Source organism: Balaenoptera borealis (genome assembly GCF_965194805.1).
Source record: "Balaenoptera borealis genome assembly, chromosome: 20".
NCBI lineage: Eukaryota > Metazoa > Chordata > Mammalia > Artiodactyla > Balaenopteridae > Balaenoptera > Balaenoptera borealis.
The window spans coordinates 10084567-10106921 of record NC_138879.1 but is presented as its reverse complement, the minus strand read 5'-3'; the positions used below and the strand labels follow the sequence as shown (position 1 = coordinate 10106921).

At 54.6% G+C, this 22355-nt stretch overlaps 1 protein-coding gene across 4 annotated transcripts; it reads left to right on the top strand.

Moving 5' to 3' along the window:
- Nucleotides 1–4154: 4154 nt before the first annotated feature.
- Nucleotides 4155–20601, top strand: CANT1 (calcium activated nucleotidase 1). 4 transcript variants are annotated; one of them, XM_082371569.1, is made up of 4 exons: nucleotides 4155–4271; nucleotides 14793–15445; nucleotides 17275–17478; nucleotides 18316–20601. In XM_082371569.1, the coding sequence occupies exons 2-4, from the start codon at nucleotides 14815–14817 to the stop codon at nucleotides 18684–18686; spliced, it is 1206 nt and encodes a 401-aa protein (XP_082227695.1). In that variant the 5' UTR covers nucleotides 4155–4271; nucleotides 14793–14814; the 3' UTR covers nucleotides 18687–20601. The 4 variants fall into 4 exon arrangements, with proteins under 4 accessions (XP_082227695.1, XP_082227697.1, XP_082227698.1 ...); XM_082371572.1 differs by lacking the exon at nucleotides 4155–4271 and adding an exon at nucleotides 9021–9116; XM_082371570.1 differs by lacking the exon at nucleotides 4155–4271 and adding an exon at nucleotides 9197–9345.
- Nucleotides 20602–22355: the final 1754 nt, after the last annotated feature.

The following is a 22355-nucleotide window of genomic DNA, read 5'->3' as shown; positions in this document are numbered from 1 at the left end:
AGCATGAGAATGTTTGTTATAACCATCAGTGTTACAGGTATAATCTTCTTCCCTCTCTCCTCTTGGGTTGAGTCCCCACATCTTCCAAGAGTTAGGAAGAGATGACTCGTTTTTTTGAGGCAGAAACTGGGGGTTAGGGGGTGTTGATATTAAATGTGGCAACAAGAGCCTGGGGTTTCCCAAGATATTCATGAGAAAGAGAAATCTCAGAGGTGAGGGAAGTTCCAGAGAATGGGAACTGAAGTCTGAGTACATGTTGGGTAGTGCCACCAGGGCCCACAACTCAAGCCAACAGGCAACTGGGCAAAGATTCACAAGGCTAGGCTCCCAAAGAAAGCAAAGTCATCTCTCAATAAAAGAAATATTATGTCACGCAAATGGAGCTGGCCAGGGCCCTGATGCCCTTTGTCAGGTACTTCCTTACTGCTTTAAAATGGTAAGTAGGAAAGATTTGGCAATGCTTGATTCTCTCCGTCGTGGCCAAAGCCACCCGCCCCCAGCAACCAGGGCGGAATGTTCTCAGTTCAGCAAATATCTTCCCGTCAGCCAGTCTGGGTCAGCTCTAGGACAAGAGTCATGGTGAAAAACCAAAATTAACGAATTAGAACCCATAAGCCAGCAGCAGTGACTGGGGGAGATTTCATCAGCCCTGTGATGGGGCAGAGGCCAAGGCCAACCAGAATGATGAGCCCTCCCACCCCAAAGAGGTCTCTTAAGTTCCCAGAAGAGCCGTAGGCCACACCCACCCTGGAATTCCCTAGGAGCTCACACCTCCTGTACAAGGATGTCTGAGCCAAACTCCTAAAGTCTTCCTGAACATTCATTCCCAAGTGGCTCCACGTTCTCAGACAAGGGCAGCTCATGGGATGTAAAACCCAGCGGCTCATGGTGCTGGGAGGGGGGCACATTCCCTGGAATCCCTGCCCAGACACAGCACATTCTGTGCACTCCCTGGTTTGGCAATTCCTTCTCTCTCCCTGGGCATGTCACTGTGCTCACTCTGCTTGTTTTCTCATCCTCGGAAAAAAACTACATGACCTCGGTTAACGTCGGCAAGGCGCTCGGTTCCAGATAAGCACAGCCTGTCATTAGCGGCGCTGTGATTTTTCCCCCTGAGGCCCTAACATTCTGTCTCTCCCGGCTATTTTGGGCCAGGCTGCCCAGCCATCCCACTCTCAAGGGCAGAGACTGGTATTGCAAACTTCTGAATTCCCTTCCAAAGGGTAGCGACAGGCAGGCTCGGGTGGTGGCGTCCCACTGCCAAGGGATGGGGGTGGGAGAGCCTCCGTGGAGAGTTGGAAAAGGAGCTGAGATGGAAACTTGGCAGCCAGACCCAGCCTCCCTGGCCGCTGGCCCACCCTCATTGCTCCTGGATGGCGCTGCTGGTGTTCTGGAAGGGTTGGGGGCAGGTGGGAATCAGACTGGCAGCTGCAAGGATGGAACAGGCTAATCTGCTGTGATCCTCACACCTGGAGAAGATACTCTCACTATAAGGAAGACTGCCCTCTGGACTCCAGGCCAAGATGGGAGGTCGGGGATCGGAAAATACACTCACCGTCTTACTTTTGCCCTTTATATGCTTTCCAACTCTAATCAAGCCATTAAATGCCCCATGCCTCGGTTTCTCCATCTCTCAACATTTACTCCCCTATTTTGGGAATTCCTTTCCAGCACTTTCTGTTACCCAGAGATAGTCCTAGACGGACCGGTTAGGTAATACTACTTTACTTGATGTACAAAATAGGAGGGCCCCCTGGTGGACTGCACGATTCTAGGCATTTCACTCTGAAATGAATGAGTGAATGAGTAAGTAGACACATGAATGAACAATTAAAGTGAAGAATTTTTAGTCTTTTATGCAGAAACAAAAGGAGGAGAGAATTTCCAAGAGAAGGTCACGGTGAAGTCTCCTAGGATGCAAAGAAGACAAGGACAATGAAACTCAGAAGGAAAACCTGGTTGTACATGATTGTAGACTGGGAGGAAGGCAATTCCATGCCACAGCCTCCCGGGAAGGCAGGGTCTATTCACCAGAGGATGCAAGGCCCCTTTGATCTAATCATTTTTCTTCTAGGAATTTATCCTACAGATATACTTATAATTGTGCTCAAATAAGTAAGTTCTGGGATATGCCCGGAAGCATCACTGTAATGTAGAAAGATCATAGATAGCCTAAAAGGACATCATTAGGGGTCTGGTAAAAGAAATTACAGGACATCCACACAGTGGAATACCACGCGGCTCTTTAGGGAATGAAGCAGCTCCCTATATAATGATATGGAACAAGCATTAACGTGAAGTGAAAAATTACAAACCTTATTGAAAGACATTAAAGAAGACCTCGGTAAATGGAAAGGCAAACCATGCTCGTGGGTAGAAGGCTCATCACCATAAAAATCTCAATTCTCTCCCAATTAATCTACAGATTCAAAGCAATCCCATTCAAAATCCTAAAAGGCTGGGGTGGGTGGGATGTAGTGGGAGGGAGTGGGGAATTGTCCTGCAACATATGAAGGCTTATTATAAAGAGGTAATGATGAGGACAGTGATATTGGAGCTACTATGAGAAATTATACCAGTACAACAGAAAGCCCCCAGACAGACCCATGCGTATATGGAAACTTGATGTATGACAAAACTGGCATTGCATACATATCAATGGGGGAAGATGGATTATTTCCTAAAAGGAGCACAGAGATATTGGGGCATCTCCAGAAGAAGAAATAGAAACGACCAAAAAATATAAGAAAGAAACACAAACTCTCAATAATCAGGCAATGAAAAGACATTTAATGCCATCAGTGGGCAAAATTAATACACCTGATAATATCTCTGGAGCGACATGATCTTTCATCCACTGCATAGAGTTTTATTTCATTGTTGTAAAAGTTATAATAGGTATATATGTTGTTTAGGGATACATACCTATTTGCTAAAATTATAAAATAAAGCAGGAGAATGATTATTAACACAACATTCAAGATTGTGGTTACCTGTTGGGGTGGGAGTGAATTGGGAAGAGGGAGGAGTACCAAAAGAACTTTCAGGATAACAGGGCTAAGGTTTTATTTCTTAAGCTGGGAGGCATATATAGATTTAGATATCTTAATAAATAAAAGATTTGAAGAATTTACAATAATAACAGTATATATGGTGTATGGAACAAATGAATTCAAGAAGGTTCCCCCCCAAAAAAATGCAGAACCATGTTCAGCACATTTCCATTTTTTTTATAAGGTAATTTAATATATGTGTTTATGATTAGTTTGTGTGTCATAAAATACCTCTAGGAATAACCACAAGAAACTAGTAATAGTGATTGCCTCTGGTCAGGGAATGCAGAACGGGACCGGGGGTTATTTTTCACTGTGCACCATTTATATAATTTACATTTTCCCCTTGTGCATCTGTAAGCTCTCGGGGGACACGAGGCTCTTTGCAGGCACCGAAAGGCTGAATCAGGTGCAGACCTGCAGAGCACTGAGGCACCCTCCTAGCCAAGCTCTTGGGTGACGCGCCACTGCTACCAGGTTTTTTCAGGATTTCTAAAATAGGCACATTTCAGGACTTGGGGGGTGAAGGGCCAGGATACCTTTTAACACTTCCATTAAAACAGCTCGGGGGCTGGGGAGGAGACTGGCAAAACGAGATGAATCAGAGACCCTGATTTGGGAGAGGATTCGTTGATTGCCAACCAGGGGCAGCGAAACCTCCACCCCATCCCCAGGACCCTCCACCTCCCAGGACAGTACAGCCTGTAGATCTGATCTTTGCTTTGGAAACGGATCAACATTCCGATGTGGCCGATTAGAAGAGCCAAGGAGAGGGGCTCTCTGAGAATGAGGGTGGCACAAAGGGGCCCACGCTTCTCTGCCTCCAAGCGAGGGGTCCTATAATCTCAGCTCGAGGAATGATAACCCCTTCCTCATAGCCTTCATCCCACTCCCTTCCCATTTTGCCTTGGCCAACGTTCCGGAATAACGCGGCGGAGATGGCCAGCGGGTGGGCAGCGCAGACTCCAGCGCCCCTCCCTCCGGTCTATCCCCTGGCCGGCGGCTCCTCCTCCCGGACCCGCTCGCTGAGCAGCAAAAACTACAACTCCCAGCAGGCGGCTCGGCGTCCGGCGCGCAGCCGCAGAGCAGAGGCTGCCGGGAGCGTGTTGCCCGGAGGCGGGGCGAGCGCGCCGGGCGGAAGTCGGCCGCTCGCTAGGTCCCGGCACTGCCAGCAGCGAGGCCCCGCCGCCCGCGGGCCCCGGAGCCAGCCCGCACCGGGTGAGTGACGGCCTGCCCGCGGCCGCCGGCGCCCGCCGCCGCCTCCGACCCCGGCCCCGCAGGCTCCCTCCCCATCTGACTGAGCGGGGCCTCTGCGCCCTGACTGGGGTGGGACGCCTCCCTCTGACTCTGAGAAACTGTCCTCTTCTCCCGACTGGTGGCGGACACCTCCTCCCTCTGATTTGTAAGACTCTTATTTCCTCTGACTTGCGGGACACCTCCCGCCTCTGACTTATGAGATACCTACCCCGTCTGACGGCAGCACTCCAACCCCTTCTGACCTGGGGGACTCCTGCTCCCTCTGACTGCAGGACTCCTACCCTTTCTGACTGCAGGACTCCTACCCTTTCTGACTGCAGGACTCCTACCCTTTCTGACTGCAGGACTCCTACCCTTTCTGACTGCAGGAATCCTCCCTCTCAGACTTGCAAGACTCACCCCCCGCCCCCGCCCCAACCCCCGACTTGTGGACACCTCCCCGCTCTGACTAGGGTGGGACATCACCCTCTCTGACCCTGAAGGATGCATTCCCGTCCTGACGCTTAACTGTCCTTGAGAACAACCCTCTCCTGCCCCCTGTGATTTCATTGCTGCTCCTCTGACCTATGCAGGGCCTCTCCTAACCGGTTAGGGAGCCCTCCTTTCTCTGACTGGCACTTTGTCACACCTGCAGCAGGCCAGCCTTCCCCACCCCAGCAGGCCTTCCTCTCCTTCCCTTCAGCACTTTTCTTCCTTTTGCACCCAAACTGTGCGTCCTCCCCTCTCCCCTCCTCCTAGCCTCCATCTGGCCTGGATGGGCACCATCCCTGGGACAGGCACCTCTTGCCCATCCTTGTCGCTTGGTGCCTTTCCCTTGCCCTCATGTCCCTAGGCTTGGCAGGCACCTACACCTGCACTCACCCTTCTGTCTGCCAGGCACATCTTTTCCCAGGCACCTGAGTGTCCCCCAGGAGACCAGTGTCCCTCAGCACTCTTGCTCCATTTTGCCTGCCTGTCTCGGGGTATGTGCTTGACGTCTTTTCCTACCACGTTCTCAACAGAGTGTAGGTTTGGGAGCGCGCATCTCCTGATGTCGACTGAATCTTGCTGGCTCTTCAGTGTAAGGACCAAAACTTGACCAAAGCGTGGGGTCACAGGGGGTCCATGAAAAGGAAGCCAGTGCTGCAGTCCTTCAGGAGCCGGGGGGTGGGGGGGCGGGTCTCTGCAGCCTCTCCCTCCTCTCCCTTTGAGGAGCTTGATTGAGAAAGATCTTCCTGGATTAGGCTGTGGGCCCTCCTCCAGCCCCCAGCCCCACCCCACAGGCCTCTCAGTGGAACAGCCCAGCCTGAGCCTGTGGGCATGGTGGGGCGCCTCCCAGAGCAGCCAGCAGCCTCCCCGGGGGACCCCCTCCCTGCCGGCCTCAATGAGCCCTCTATTCGGCCTGAGAGGCACACTGACTGGCCAGCCCCTCCCTCTGCACTTGGTAGGGGCTGCGTCCTGAGAGTGTCTTCGGGAGAGGACTCAGGGGAAGTGTAGATTTGTTCAGGAGCTGTCACGAGGCCACTGCAGTGGTCTGGGGACAGGATTCTCTGTCTTCTCACTCTTTTTCTCATCCAAATTTCTCATCTGCTCACAGAAGGCACTGTGACATCACAGGGTGGTGGAGGAAATCCCGTGTGTGCAAGTACACTTTGTGCCACCATATGATCTGATCGTTTGATACCTTCTGTTAGCTGAAAGTCTCCTATCTTCCCCCTAAAGATGTTCCCCAAATGTAGTACACACCTTTTTTTCATAGCCCACAGCAGCGTCATAGACTTTAAGCCGTTGGTACTTGAGGGGTTTTTTACATGCCAGTCTGACGGCACCCTGTGCATGTGCCAGGCATTCCCGAGCCACAGAGGCAGGGAGGAGGGACCCAGGGTGCAGGAGGAGCGGCTGTGTCCACCCCACTCCCTGAACGTGGCCTTTGAGGTGAGCACTTGCAGGCTGCCGCAGACACACACCCCTTTCATCTGAGTCTCGGGACTTCCCAGGCAGCGACGTGGCCATCCTCATGGCAGCTGTGTGGGGGGTAGGTGGATAAATGCCCTAGTGTTTTCTCCTTCAAAAACAAGAGTATCTCAGCTCTGGGAATGTGGTCCAGAGTCCTGAAATGACTCTGCACTATGATAAGGAAGTCATTTCTTTATTGTTCAGACGTTTGTGGAGTGGTACCTAGGACACTGGAAAAAAAAAAAAAAAGACAGTGATTATTCTTTTCCCTCCAGTAACACTCTGGACTGTGGAGATTCCTGGAAAGATCTTATTAAATGCCAACATTAGGGGAATCTAAAACTTTCATCTTGATCTTTAAGGACTTTTATGTTGATTTCCCTTTTCATTAGACCAAGGTGATCAATTAGGAAAAAATCCTGGTAATAGAGATATCTGTTTGGGAAGATGTTCGGTTTTCTCTTTTTCTACACTTTTTTTTTTTTGAATCCTACTTGTTTCTCTGTAGTAAGTCCAGTCATTAAGTGGAACTCACAGCTCCAGGTTCTGAAGCAGAGCCCTACTTCCATTCGTGCTCTGCCGGCAGAATGGGTCGTGGGGAATGAGGCCGGAGTAGGGCTCCAGACAGCAGTGTGCAGACGGGGCCAGACCAGATACAGCTGCGGTTACTGGCGGTGTGAGAGTGAGGGTGAGGTTGGAGCCCGCCCAGAAGGGCTCCAAGGGGTCCCAAGGGTTGAATGAATCCCAGTGACGCTGGCCACTGAGAAGAGTGGGAGAGAAGATGGGTTCTTGCAGGTGCACCTCCACTGTGGGAGCAAGCCCTGATTCAGGTCGATCGTGGGGTGATTGTGTCCCCATATTTGTGGGCTCTCTGGGAAGCAACCCCAATGATGTGTGGTTTTGTTTGGGACCTCACTTCCAACTGGGAAGATAACTTTTTGCTAAAAATCCTCCAAGTATGACATTAACGATACAACTGAAGCTCACGCAGCCCTACTGTGATGGGATAACTGCAAACTGTGAATGATCTTGACACTGCCGCCTGCCCCAGAGACAGAGCCGTGTGTGAATGGCCCTGCCCCTTGGGAAAAGCCGGAGGTTCTTTCCCTGTCTCCCTCCTTGTGGTTGGCAGAATAATGCCCCCCCAAGGTGTCCACATCCTGACCCCCCCAGAATCTACAAATATATCACGTGACGAAGGGAGATTAAGGTAGCAGATAGAATTAGGCTTGTTAACCGGCAACCTTTAAATAGGGAAATCATCCTGGATTATTCAGGTGGTCCCAGTGTAATCACAGGGTCTTTAAAAGTGGAAGAGGGAGACAGGAGAACTTCAGAGGGAAATGATGGCAGGAAGGCTAGAGAGATGCAGTATTGCCGGCTTTGAAGGTGGAGGAGGGGGCCATGAAATGTGGACGGCCGTGAGAAGCTGGAAAAGGCCAGGAAGCAGATTCTCCACCAGCCCCTCAGGAGGGGACACAGCCCTTGATTTTAGTGAGACCCACGTCAGACTTCTGTCCTGCAAGACTGTAAAATAAGTTTGTGGTGTTTAAGCTGCTGAGTCTGCGGTGATTTGTTACAGCAGCAGCAGAAAACACATTCACTCCTCTTGGGTAGTGACTTCAAAGCAAGACAGAGGGCTGAAAACTATGTTATCTCAAAGTGTATTTAACTGGATTCAGTAAGCAGTTGTGAATGCCTGTTTGCAGAGAAAGAGAGGAGTCAGGGGAGGTGCAGAGTTAGGTAGCACCCAGAGTCAGCCCTGACCTCAGGAGTCCCTAAAGGACATATTGGGCTACTGGGACCTTTTCCTTCCTCCCTGGTTTCCTTCTGCTGCCCACCCTGTCCAAATTTGAAATGGACTTTTAAAGTACAAAATAGTAAGCCTTGGCGAGTCCAGAACAGAAGAATGCCATGAATCAGGTCACATTCTCAAGGAGCTGAGACACATCATCCGCGTCCTTTGAGACGCTGTCTCGCTGTGGCTTTGAAGCCTTTGGCCTCTGTCTTGGCCGCCCTGAAGAGTCAGTGATGTCGACGGGATTAGCTCTTTTTTTTTTTTTTTTTAGCATCTTTATTGGAGTATAATTGCTTTACAATGGTGTGTTAGTTTCTGCTTTATAACAAAGTGAATCAGTTATACATGTACATATGTTCCCATATCTCTTCCCTCTTGCATCTCCCTCCCTCCCACCCTCCCTCTCCCACCCCTCTAGGTGGTCACAAAGCACTGAGCTGATCTCCCTGTGCTATGCAGTTGCTTCCCACTAGCTATCCATTTTACGTTTCGTAGTGTATATATGTCCGTGCCACTCTCTCACTTTGTCACAGCTTACCCTTCCCCCTCCCCATATCCTCAAGTCCATTCTCTAGTAGGTCTGTGTCTTTATTCCCGTCTTGCCACTAGGTTCTTCATGACCTTTTTTTTTTTTTTTTTCCTTAGATTCCGTATATATGTGTTAGCTTTCTAACCAGGAAGTGCCCTTGGGCAGTGAGCAGAGCGGGAACTCTGAGGCCCGCCTGCTGTCTGGATGCGTCTGCGCTCTCCGGGACCGTTCAGATCAGAGACCCAGGCAGGGAAGGGAAGGCAGCTGCTCTGCAGGAGTGAGAGGCTGGGAGGAGAGTGGCCACCGCTCTGGGCGACAGGGAGCTGGGAGGGGCCTCCTGTCGCTTCCTGCCTCCCTAGATCCTGAAGGGGAGGAGTTTTGCCCTGGCAGCTGTCGTTAAACCTATTTGCCCTGCCACCTGTCACACCCCTGTTCCTAAAGGAAGCTACAGAAAGAGGCCCTCAGCTGTGTCCAGAGTTGCCGCCCGCTTTTGTCTGAGCCCTGCTAAGTCCAGTGGCGAAAGGCCCAAGGATGGCCCGTGGAGGTAGGGGTGTCGGAGCCCATCCTCGTTCTTAACCGTAACCAGACCTCGGAGGGGCTCTTGCTTCTGGGGTGGGGAGGTGGCGTCACCCTGGATGGACATGCAGGAAGAGATCGTACCGCCTTCCTTGGGCCTGGGAACCCACTGGCAAGTGGACAGACCCCAATGCCACACCTGGCTGTTTCAGGCCTGTTTTCTAAGGAAGTTTTGGTTCGACAGAAACCGGAAAAGCGTGAGTGTCAGTGAGCCGTTCTTGGTACCCACCCTAAAGAGAGGGGACCGGGGAGGAAATTAGGACTCGAGCCTCCTGGGTGGTTGTTGCCCCTCGGCAACCAGCGACTCCTTTCTGTGGATGTTGCAGTGGGGCTGGCGATGGAGAAGGAAGCCAGCAGGGGTGCAGTGCCCTGGGGTTTCTGAGCAGGAGAGGACTTGGCTGCAGGCCCCCTGGACAGGCGAGCCTGGCTGGTCAAAGAGCCTGTGACTTTTTACTGCAGCAACTTGGTTCCAGTTTCCCGGGTTATATAAAATCAGCCCATTATGCTGCACGTGGTGGGACTGACAAACTTTTTGTTACACTAAAGCAGACATTTGAACTGCTTAGTGTTTGGAGGCGCGTGGGCAGGGGGAGAAGCCTCAGCCGGGCCCTACTGGGAACGGCTTTGTCCATTTCACCTCTCACCTGCAGTGGCTCGTTTCTCTTGGTTCTTGTGGTTTGGTTTGGTTTGGTTTTTTAATGAAAATGCAAGCTCTCGCTTGGCACCAGACCTCCAGCAGCAAGACACCACAGGCAGCTCACCCTCAGTTTTAGGTGATAAACCAGCAGACCTTGGCATGGCGTGAAAACTCATGTGATTGTAAACTTTCTTTTCCACAAAATAAAAGTAATTCCTTGGAATCCTAAAGGAGGGATGGAGACCAGGGTTGGGCTTTGATCCAGTGGTGAAGCTAAAGGGATTTTCTGGAAGGCAGCCTGAGTTCTTCTGTCACTGAGAGCAGTTGAATGATTGTTTATTTAACGAAAGGTGATCGAAGCCCAGGTGTCCTTAGGTCTTGAGAGCCAACCTGACTGAGCAGAGCCCCTTCGCTCCTGGGCTCAGAGTCGAGTCGGGAGGCTGTGGACCGGATCGCAGCCAGACAGATGGCAGAGCCCCTGCCCAGAGAGAGGCCTCACACAGAGGCGCAGCAGGCACGTCGGGGGTGCGTTGGTTTCTAGGGCTGCCCTGAGAGATCACCACAAACTTGTTGGCTGAAAGCAGCACATGTGCCCTTGTAGTTCTGGAGGCCAGAAGTCCATTTGAATGTCATTTCACTGGGCTGAAATCATGGTGTGGGCAAGGCCACGCTCCCGCCGAAGGCGCCAGGGGGCAATCCGTCCTCTCCTCTTTCCAGCTTCTGGGGGTCCCCCGCATTTCTTGGCTGTGGTCCTCTTCTTAGTCATCGAATCTCCCTCTGTCTCCCTTCCGTGAGGACACATCGCATTTGTGGCCCACCTGGATGATCTCCCCATCGCAAGGTCCTTGACTTGCTCTCATCTGTAGAGTCTCTGTTGCCGTAGAAGGGGACAGTCACAGGTTCTTGGATTCGGCCTGGGTGCCTCTGGGACCAGTGTCAGCCCCCCCCCCCACCGCAGGAGGGACGCTTACTGGTGGGGGAAGGGCACTTCACCATAGACGCAGGGCAGGAGGGGGAAGGGACAGCGGAGGCATGACTCTCATGGGACAGCCAGGGACTTCTAGGTGGTTCCGTGTGGCCGGGTGGAGAAGGCATCCCGTGCAGGGGTTCGGCAGCTGGATCGTGGGATCGCAGACAACATGCTGTGCGTGGGGAGCACACGCGAGGCGATGAGGCTTTCCCTGCAGGCTAAGGAGCTTGTCCTTTAGCAGGAAGGCGTTGGGGGCTAGTAAAGTTTCACTTTTTAGGAAAATCTTTCTGTCAGTTGTGTGGAGGATGGATTGGGGAGGGTCGAGCCTGGGGATCTGTTCCTGGGGGGGAAAGAGCGTGGATATTCTCAGCTTTGCAGGCTGTCCAGGTCACCGACTCTGCAGCCATGCCTGGTGCTTACAGGGATGGGCCGGCACCTATGCCAGCTTTGCCTGCAAAGCTGCACCCCCCCAGCAGGTGGGCGAAGGTGCTAGTAAAGTGAGGAACAAAGCAGCCAGCCAGTGGCAGGCAGTCAGCGCCAAGGCCTACAGCATCTGAGCCAGCGGCCGTGCACGTCACATACGCATTCCACACGTGGAGAGATGGAGGCCCAGAGAAGCCAGGGCACTTGTCTGAGGTCATGCGGCCGGTAAGTGGCAGAACTCAGGTTGGACCCGGATGGCCTGGGTCATCAGGAGGCCAAGGTGAGACAGAACCAGGGCAGAGGCCGTGGGGGTGGGAACCCAGAGCTGGGGTACTGACGGGTGAGGGGACCTGGCACCTGCCTGGATGTGAGGAAGCGAGTGATTTTGACTGAGGATGGCCCCTGAGCGCTGGGAGTGCCCTCAGCCAGCAGTACACTTCTGAGGGGAACCTGCTCCGGGCACAGGAAGCTCGGCAGCTGGGCTCCTAGCCTGGATTCTGGGGGAAGGTTCAGGCTCGGAAGGTGTGGATTCAGGAGAAGAGGTGGGTGGCAGGGAAGGAGCCAGCCTTGGGGGCAGAGAAGAGACAGGCAGGAGGAGGACCACAGACAGGTCACAGCTCACATCCCCGTGCCTGCCGGCAGGAGGTGCAACAAGACACCCTACGGGCTGGGATCTCGGGGCTGGGCCCCAGGAGCAGGCCTGCCGGTGGGTCATCTCCGGGGGCACGGGCAGACCCTGGCATGGACGGGAGAGTGAACGCTGTTCCAGGATGGTGAGGTGGGGAGGAGCAGAGGTGTCACAGGGTTGGGGCGGGCTCTCCATTCATTCGTAGATTCATGGATTCACCGTTCATCCATTAACATACTGAGCGCTTTCAGTGTACCTGAGAGTGTAATCTGGAGATGGAACGGTGACTCGGATAGGAGATCTGGACAAGTACAGGCTGTGAGAAGGAACCAGAAGGGCAGGCGTGGCTGAACTGAGCCTGAACAGCAGGAGGAGAGACCCTCCGCCCGGACCAGGGCTGGGTGGCCGGGCGGGCTCCACCGGCCCCTGGCTGCTGACGGTGGCCTCAGATTCTCTGCTGGGAGCCAGTGGGCAGGAGATGGGACAAGATCACTGGTGACAGTGAGGATAGTGACTCAGGAATGGAGAAAGAGTTGACCGGGGGCAGTGAGGACGCCACATCACAGTGGTGACACACCTTCACTGGCAGACACTGTGTCCACTGCGCCGGCAGCTCTGTGACCAGGGGGCAGCTCGACCATCAGGGGCTGGGTCCAGGGCCATGGGCTTGCGTGTAACCAAGGTGGGGCTCAGGGGCAAGGTGCTGAGGGGCTGCTCAGGAAGTGGGTGTATTTTTCACTCCTTCAGCACTGGATGCTGTGGGGTAGAGGGTGGGCAGGGAAGTCCTTCTGAGGAGGTGAAAGCGAGACAGCCAAGAGCCAGGAGCCGGGGCGGGAGGACGGCGAGCCCTGTCCGGGGGACGAGGGCTGGTGCGTCGGGGCAGAAGGGAGGCTGGCGTGGCCAGTCGCTGGGGAGGGTTGAGGGCTGGCAGGGGTCGTGTAAGTAGCGAGGGTTTGCTCACGAAGCAGGGAGTGACGTGGCCAGAGGGACTGGCTTGAATAGCAGGTGTCGCTGGCCGCGGGGCACCAGTGGCTGTCAGGGAGGGGAGTGGCAGCAGGGGCTGGAGGGCGGCCTGTGTGGTTGCGGTGAGAAGGGGCCGTGAGAGCAGATGGGAGCCGACGGGGAGGAGACGGGTGGCCGGATTGCTAGGGCCTGCTGGCGGAGCAGGTGCTGCGGAGGGGAACCAGGGCTGCGCCTAGGCTTTTCGAGGTGGTGGTGGTTCATAACTTACTGTCGAAGTATGTTCAGGTGGAAAGTTCCATCTCCCAAGGTTTCGATGAAGGTTTTGACCAGGGCAACTGCAATTATGGCCGTCCTCCATCACCACCTCTGTTCCTGGGGGGGAGGACTTGTGAGCGAATGCATGTTAGAAATCCAGGCAGAATTCTGACTAGGAGGTGAGATGCAGGGATTGAGAGCTCAGTGGTGACACTGGGCTGGACGTGGACACAGGGCAGCTTTGGCCTGGCTGTGCTTTTGAAGCCTCGGTTTGGTGAGACCAGAGGAGGGGCTGGGACTCCTGTTTCTCCCGCGGAGTCCTCAGCGACCAGCTTGCGGCTCCATGGCAACTTGGGGGGCTGCTTCCTGGGGGAGGAGGGAGCCCTCTCCCAGGAGGGGAGCCGGGGGCCAGTGCCCAGGGAAGGAGAGGAAGACTCCGAGGCCGTTCTGCAGGGCCCCACGCGTCTTGCTTCCTCCTTAGAAGTCACTTTTCTGCACTTGACCCTGTGGCCGAAACCTAAGAGTGTCCAAAAAGCAAGGGAAGGGGAAGGCCTGGTTTCCATGTGGACCTGTTGCCGTGATTTTCCATCCTAGGAGCGGGGCCGCATGCTCTGCATTTGGGGGCAAAGGGTGGGGGGTGGCACAGAGCCACCAAATCCCCGTGAGTCCCCACACCCTTCCCAGCTGCTGCCTGGTGGAGGGAGGAGCATCTGCACGGAAAGTCACACCCATGGTTGTTTTGGGGGCCAAGGCAAAAATGCTCCATGGCCCGAGGGAAGTTTCTCAGGCTGAGACCTACTGAGTTACAGCTGAAGGCCGAGACTGAGAGCGGCCGAGGGCTGGCGTTCTGCTGATTCCGCCCCGGAGACAGCGCCGGCCTGGTGCCGCTGTGGCCTCGCTGAGCTGCGTGGTCTGTGCTGGGGACAAGAGCTGCTGTTCCTGGCCGCTACAACCAGCTCTGGAGCTGTGCCTCGAGCTGCGACCAGGGAATGGGCTGTGGCGAGCCACGCTGTCCTCGGAGCTGACTCGCTGACACGCTGGGCTCCAGGCGGCGAGGGCCCATCAGACTCTGGTCCCTCGACCATTTGCATTACAGAAAGATGCCAGGGGACGGAGGTTGCCAAAACCAGAACTATTTTTGTTTGGATTGAATGTGTTTTATACTTACATTTGAATATTACAGAAACCTAACCCGGGAGGAAGTAAAAGCTCACTCAATGAGCACGCGTCTGCACTGTGCACTGTTCTAGGAGCTGGGGACACAGGTGAACAAACTGATAACTATAACGTGATGTCAGGTGGTGACAGATGCCAAGGAAGGGGATGGAGGGTGCCGTTGGGAGCAGAGCCGTCAGGGAGGGCTTCTCGGCTGAGGTGACCTTGGATTAAAATACAGACCTGTACTCTCTCTGTTACCCTGTCCTGCCCGACCCCCACCCCACCCCCCAGCACGTGCTGCCCCTCCCGCAAGATTGCAAAGCACCAGCCTACACGGAACCTTCTCTCACCGAGCTTTCTGTCTTGCCAGCTGGGATAGAGGAGATGGAATAACATTGCTTTGGAAAGACTTTTCTTCTTGCTGAATAAGAGTAAACACAGCTACTGCTAGAGTCGGGGTTTACTTAAGCCAAGGAAGCAGTAATGGCACAGAGTCGCGGCAGTGCTGTTTACCCTGGTTGAGGCGGCCCCAGACCGTGTGCCCTCACGTAAGTGGGAAGCGCTGTGCCTGGCAGGTCGCTGACCTCTCTCCTTTCCCCCTGGGTTGCAGGTCCCGCCTGCCCTTCAGTCTGATGCCCGTCCAGCCCTCCGACCCCCTGGAATGGAATGAGTCTATGCACTCCCTCCGGATCAGCGTGGGGGGCCTTCCCGTGCTGGCGTCCATGACCAAGGCCGCAGACCCCCGCTTCCGCCCACGCTGGAAGGTGATCCTGCCCTCCTTCGTGGGTGCCGCCGTCCTCTGGCTGCTCTACGCCCACCGCCCTCCTCCTGGCCGGCCCCCCGTGCCCAATGCCCACAACTGGAGGCTCGGCCAGACACCCGCTGACCGGTACAATGACACCTACCCCCTGTCAGCCCCCCAGAGGACACCGGGCGGGACTCGGTACAGGATCGCTGTCATTGCCGACCTGGACACGGAGTCAAGGGCCCAAGAGGAAAACACCTGGGTCAGTTACCTGAAGAAGGGCTATCTGACCCTGTCGGACAGTGGGGATAGGGTGGCCGTGGAGTGGGACCAAGGCCGTGAGGTCCTGGAGTCCCACCTGGCAGAAAAGGGGCGGGGCATGGAGCTGTCGGATCTGATTGTCTTCAATGGGAAGCTCTACTCCGTGGATGACCGGACGGGCGTTGTCTACCAGATTGAAGGCTCCAAGGCTGTGCCCTGGGTGATCCTGTCCGACGGCGACGGAACCGTGGGGAAAGGTCAGTCGGGCCATCTGTCCTCTGGGCTCGTTGCGGTGCTAGAGGACAGGTCCTGGGTCACCCTCAGCTGGCTTGGTTTGCACACGTGTGCAGTGAAGCAGTCACGGGTCCCGAGGGAGGGGACGTCAGGGAGATCTAGTCTCCTCCCTGCCTCTGACCTGCGGCCCCCAGGGCGTGAGCGGAAGCCTCCGAGACCTCAGACCAAAGCTGCGTCCAGGAGTGCGAGCTTCTGCTGGGGGCCTGCGGGGGAGGCGGGGCCTCTCAGGAGGAGGGCTGGGCTCCGCCGCTGCTGCTCTCACTGCCCCCAGGAACCAGCTCCTTTCTGCGTCCTAAACGGCATCTTGAGAGCACGCTGGGACTGCACCCTCCACGTGCCTCACCTTTAAAGCTGGGGCATCAGATTTTCTCATTTTGAACCAAGACTTTATTAAAAAGCAAACGTCTCCTTTCTGAAAACCCAGCAGAAGGAAGGTCTGTGTGAGCAGCAGTGACCGCCCCCCACCCCTTGAGTGGCATCTGACCTCTGGCATCGGCTGTGCCCCACTGCTCTGCTGTTTGCCAGCAGGCGGATAGGAGAGCTGCGAGAGGGAGCCTGCGTGCCCAGAGCCTTCGGACAGGGCGGCAGGAGAGTTGACACCAACTTCTGCGTGTGCCTGTGCCCTCGGGTGGGTTCGCACCTTCTAGAAAGCCAAACTCCACGGCAGGCACCTGAGGTCAAAGGGGGAATCACATTAACTCACTGGGCCCGCTGCCAGGCCCTCCCCCTCCCCCTCTTCCTCCCCCTCTCCTGGTGATAAAAATCTCTCCCATGTTTGCCCAGGGCTGGGCAGGTTGGCAGGACTGTCTCAGCCACCGTTTTATTGAAAACGTTTGTTGTCCGCTTCCTGCCTCAGGCTGTCAGGGCGTTTTGGGGACCATCCAGTAGTTCTGTTTGCCCCTTGGATCGGGAGGAAAACGGGATAAAGGGAGCTCAGGGTTGCCCTGTGGTCCGTCATCCAGAGCCGCCTGCAGAGAAGCATCTAGCAGGGAGGGTTGCAGCCCCCGCTCCTCGGGCTGGCAGGAAGTTTGCAAAACATTTGGGAAGCAAGCACAGTTTAGAACACGGTGTAGGAACAGGTGAGAATATGCTAGAAGAACAAAGCACCCACACAGCCTTCAAAACTAGGCTCATAGTAAGTAAATCCGTCTAAGGAAACAAACACTCTGTTTGGCGTGGCTACCGTGAGCCCCCATGCCAAGCCCCACTTAGCTCTGGCCGCTGGCACATAGTTGACTCAGGAATGTGTCAAGTGTGGCCTCAAGGACCGCAGGCGCGTTCTGTGTGACTGACACTTCCCTACACTTTCCTAGGATTGGGTGTAGTCTGAGTCGGGGCTGACAGCTCGAGAAACAGGGAGCTTGGGGTCCGCGGAGATTTGTGAGTGGAAGGTGGGCCTTTCTGGCTGTGCAGGGCGCAGGAGGGTTCACGTGGGTTGTGAGGCAGGTGGTCCCAGCAGGGTTTCTGGGGTGAGTTTGGGAGGAAGATGCGGGGGCTCTGGAGGGCCGGGAGAGAGAAGGGGGAGGCAGCAGGCAGAGGTGGCGCCCGTCTGCGCCCCGTGAACGCCGTGGAGTCAGCGCTAAGGAGAGGATCCCAACCGCCTACCCTCTGGGGTGGAGCTCCCAGCAGGCTGGCCTGGCCTCTGCTCTCTTGTCGCCGCCCCGAGTGACCTCTGACACCCAAGGCTGCGGACCCAGAGGGCTCTCTGCTCTTGCCTGACGAGACACACAGAGCCAGGCCAGCAGAGGGCTGGCCGTCGCCTCAGGCCCGCCCCCTGTCTCCCTGTCCCCAGGCTTCAAAGCCGAGTGGCTGGCTGTGAAGGACGAGCATCTGTATGTGGGCGGCCTGGGCAAGGAATGGACCACCGCCACGGGGGAGGTGCTGAACGAGAACCCGGAGTGGGTGAAGGTGGTGGGCTGCAGGGGCAGCGTGGACCACGAGAACTGGGTGTCCAGCTACAACGCCCTGCGGGCTGCTGCTGGGATCCGGCCGCCAGGTGAGAGCCGGGCCCGCAAGCGGGCGCTGCGCAGACGGGTGGCTGCGAGCATGCGTGTTGCTTGCCGAGCATGGGCTTCGCTTCCTGCTTGTTTGACGGTTCGGCTGTCTCTGACGGTTGCTCCCACCAGGCCACTGGGCTCAGGGGCCAATGAGACATTTTTTCTCTCACCCCGACTCACCCAGACAGACGGCCCGGCCGGCTCAGACAGCAGCCCCGTCTACAGCGTCCTCCCGGCCGCCACCCTGGGGTCAGGCCTCGCATCTGACGTGGTGGGAGCAGGTGCACAGAGCTTTGCTTCTTTGCCCTCGTTTCCAAGAGTCCTGGTTTGTAGTGGGGAGTGGTGGTGCTTAGAGCGGCCCGGTCGCCTCTAGGCCTGGGGCATGCGGCGGGGACGTGGCTTCACGCCCACTTCCCACACTTTTCTGCTTCGAGGCAGCCTCTCCCCACCCGCCCTGATCCATCTTCACAGATCGGACCTGCGTGTCCCTCGTGCCTCTTCCCCTGGCGCTCTCCTTTGCGCCACTTGAGTAGCACCAAGGAGGCGAAGTACAGACAGACCTCGCAGCCACGGCTACTCGGCAGCGCTGGGGAAGCTGGCGAGGAAGGGTGGCCAGAGAGGTGGCGCAGCTGAGACTCAGCGCGGCCCCGCGGGCTCTGTCCTGCTGTCCCGGGCTCAATCACTCTGGACAGATGGGAACAAAAGCACATGGAAACCTAAAGAAAAGATGACGGAGACGCTGCCTCCGGCACCGGGCCGCTCGCGGGTCTGCGTGCAGGGGCGAGGCCGCCCTGGCTCTGGGGAGGGCGGGCGGTGACCGGTCTGTGTGTCCCCAGGCTACCTCATCCACGAGTCTGCCTGCTGGAGCGACACACTGCAGCGCTGGTTCTTCCTGCCGCGCCGCGCCAGCCACGAGCGCTACAGCGAGAAGGACGACGAGCGCAGGGGCACCAACCTGCTGCTGAGTGCCGCCCAGGACTTCGGCGACATCTCCGTCCGGCACGTGGGGGAGGTGGTCCCCACGCACGGCTTCTCCTCCTTCAAGTTCATCCCCAACACCGATGACCAGATCATCGTGGCCCTCAAGTCCGAGGAGGACAGCGGCCAGATCGCCACCTACGTCATGGCCTTCACGCTCGACGGACGCTTCCTCCTGCCCGAGACCAAGATCGGGAGTGTGAAGTATGAGGGCATAGAGTTCATTTAAACTGGGAAAAATCAAGACGATGAGCAAGGCTGGGGGGGTGGATGGTTTTCAGCTACGTCAGGACTCAAATTTTATAAAAACCCGAGGACTGCACTTTTATGTGATGTTTAGTTTTGCTTTTTTTTTTTTTTTTTTTTCTTTCCTCGGAACTCTGAGGTGTATGCCTGGTTTAGAGATTTCCAGAATCGGGAGCTCAGTCCCAGCCTGAGATGTGGCTTCTCAGAGGGGAAGGGGTGGGCGTCCTGGGACTGCAGGCTGGACATTTCCCTGCACTGCCATCTGGTGGTATAAGCTAGTCATTGCAGGCATCTTAATTTGGGGCCCATCCTCTGATTCAGCCCTTTCTCCCATCTGACCTACCTTTCTTTTCTCTCCATTTCTTCTTTTGTTCAATAAATATTTCTTGAGCTCCTACTGTGTGTCAAGCACTGTGCCCCCTCTGGGAACACAGCAGTGAGTCTGAAGCAGGCCTGCCAGTTAGGTGCTCCTGGGCCGCCCCCTTCTCTTCCTTCCTCGTGAACCTCGGGCATTAAACCCACACCTCCAGACCCCTGGAAAAGAACCTGTCCTGCTACAGGACATCACAGGGCTGTGAGAGCGAGGGCAGGCCTCCGGGAACGCTGCAGGTGCCCAAAGTGCTGCAAGAGGGGACGCAGGCCCACCATCTGCCCCCCCATCAAACTTCTCCATTCAAGTGACCGACCCCGTTTTCTGCCTTCAGGAAAATTCTGCAGCTGTGTAGCACTTTGAAGTTTTCATTATTAACTTATATTAATTAAAGTAATTTCCTTTCTTATAAAATGGAATTGGCAAATCTTATCAGAACAAAGTCTTGTAGTTAACAAATTCATTCCCAGCAGTGAAGGAAATGGTAATTAAGCAGTTACAAGTTGGTCAGGCAAGTTTTCAAGCGTTTCTAAGTCCTTGGTCAAAGGATACAAAGATAAGGATAAGGATATATTGCTGTTTTCTAGCAATTATCAGAAATTGCCATTCCTTTTAAAGACTTCCATGAATGACTTGAATTTGTATTTCCTGAGTCAAGTGGGGCCCTGGGTTCTGGCGAGCCTACACCCTGCCCTAGGCACTGGGGCTCCCTTACCCTGGAGGCTGTGGACGAGGCCTGCCTGGCCCTGTGGTTTCTGTCCTAGCCTTTTATTTCTCCTCAGCCTCTTCTTCCTGGAAACTCTTCACAGAAACCTTGCTGTGTCTCAGTACCTGTGGCCTCTTCTCCACGCTCCAGGGTAAAGGCGGAGGGTTTGGGACAGAGGTCAGCCAGAACCAGAGCCTAGAAGGGCCGTTGCCATCAGCCCACGGCGCCCCTCGCCCAGAAGCTACCTCACCCCTCAGGAGAATGTAGGGTTCGTGATGGCCGGGAAGGGCTGTGTTTTAGGCTCTGGCTGTTACTGTGTGGACCCCCTGTCTCACAGACTTTTCCCACTTTGAAACTTTAATACAGATACTTGGAGGGAACCCAGGAAGGATCCCTCATTCTTGTGCCGGTTGTCTGTTTCTTCCACTGTAAAACAAATAGCAAAAGAACAGAAAACAAATCTTGGAACGTGACATGTTTCTCTAGAACTCAGCTCCCACTGGACACAGTCTGAAGGCCCAAGTCTTTTCTGACTGCCCAGCTGGGCTCCCTGACACACCTCCTTGATAAACATCCATGAATGACATCAGGGCTGTGTGATATTAAAAATACAAAGATGGAATTAGGAAGATTGGAGGGCTGGGGACAGTCACTGAGTTGAGATCCAAGACTCAGGTGCCCAGAAGCACCATTTTCACACAGTGATTTTCAAATATTTTAAAGCTGGCCTTTCCCCCCGTATTCGCTGCTGTAAGCATAATGATTGTGTTCCTTCCTACTGGAGCCATTGTTTTGGAAACAATAAAGTGTATTCTCTTTGTCTCCTGGTCTGTGTTGGCTTTTGGCGCTGCCCCAGGGGATATGAGAGCTGATTCACACAGGGGCTCAGTGAAGGGTGCGCTCTCTGTGGGGGTGAAGAGGGGGTCCTGGCAAGGAACAAGCCAGAAGCCTTCTTGACCCAGGACGGCTGATGTGCTGTGGGAGTTCACAGGATAGGGACCCATGGACCTTTGCAGACGAGGAGACTTTTTGGAAACCGAATCATCCAGTCCAACTTTTCCCCAAGTCTGAAGATGCTCTTTTGGTCAGAGTGGTTAAGAATATAGGCTCTGGGACTTCCCTGGTGGTCCAGTGCTTAAGACTCTACGCTCCCAATGCAGGGGGCCCAGGTTCGATCCCTGGTCAGGGAACTAGATCCCACATAACGCAACTAAGATCCTGCACTCAGCAACAAAGATGCTGCGTGCCGCAACTAAGACCCAGCACAGCCAAAGAAATGAATAAATAAATACTAAAAAAAAAGGAAAAAGAATATAGGCTCTGAGCCTACTCTCGCCTTCTGAAATGGCCCACACTCTGTTTGTGGGGTGTGTTCCTCTCTGAATAAATCCACTTCTTACCTAAAGAAACAATATATAGGCTCTGAGTCACTCCCAGCTTCCAGTCCTGGCTCTGAACTTCCCAGTGGTATGACCGTGGGTAGATAATCTAACCTCTCTGTCCTTCGACTTCCTCAACTGTGAAAGGACGATGATAATGGAGCTACTTCACAGAGCTGTCGTGAACAGTAAGTGAATCCATTCACAGAGGGGAGTAGAAAATTACCTGTCTCTTCCTTAGCACCTGCTCACCCATTTTGTTGGAGGTGCTGGAAGACTGGTAGTGAGGTGGGCCCCGGCGAGAGGTCTAGACTGGTCCAGGTGTCATCAGGGTGTCTGATGAGTCTGCAGGAAAGAATGAGATCATTCTGCAGGACACGCGGGGCCCTAAGAAGTTCTAAGAAGAAGCCTCAGGCGCACGGAAGGAAGGGACTGGTGAGGAAGGGAGGCCTACACTGGTGGAGGACACCAGGGGAACATGGGGTCAAGGGGCAGTGTGCCCATCCTCCTTCGTCCCTTCTGTCAGACTTTGCAGGAGGTCAAGTAAGAAGGTTGAGCGTGTCCATGGGCCGAGCAACAAGGAAGATGTGTTCTTGGCGATCCTGTGAGAACAGTTCCGGGGGGGTTGGGGGGGAGCCAGAGCGCATGGGGCTGAGGCGGGAACAGGATGAGGAGCTAGCTGCACACAGAGCAGGAAGGCACGGAAAATCGGCTCTTGACTGTGTCTTTAAGTAACCGCTGTACACTGGACTCGCAGTGACTCGTGCCTGCCTGCCACTCACGCCTGCGATTCACTAGCAAAAGGAAATTTCCCAAAGTCGTCTCAGAACTTCGTGAAAGAAAATGAGATCAGTTTCTTTACAAATGTTAATCCTGTCTTCTTGTGCACTTTAAATTGGTAAATTCCAAGGTAAATTATACCTTAATAAAATTGTTAAAAGATTTGGGTAAAATGGAAATAAAATACCTTCACACAAAGAAAATTCCAAGGGCAACTGGCTTTACTGGTAAATTGCGCCAAACATTTAAGGAAGAGATCATAATGAGCCAACACAAAATCTTCCATGATTTTGGGAATTGGGAACACTTCCCAACTCATTCTGTGAGAGCACCATTACCCTGATACCAAAACCAGACAAATATAAGAAAAGAAAAATATAGACCAGTGTCGCTCATGAACATAGAGGCAAAAATCCT

Excerpts from the sequence above, each read along its gene's own strand:
- CANT1 (XM_082371569.1), top strand. The coding sequence starts at position 14,815 with ATGCCCGTCCAGCCCTCCGACCCCCTGGAATGGAATGAGTCTATGCAC. Across the intron at positions 15,446-17,274 it reads CGACGGAACCGTGGGGAAAG|GCTTCAAAGCCGAGTGGCTG; the intron begins GTCAGTCGGGCC and ends CCCTGTCCCCAG. Across the intron at positions 17,479-18,315 it reads TGCTGGGATCCGGCCGCCAG|GCTACCTCATCCACGAGTCT; the intron begins GTGAGAGCCGGG and ends GTGTGTCCCCAG.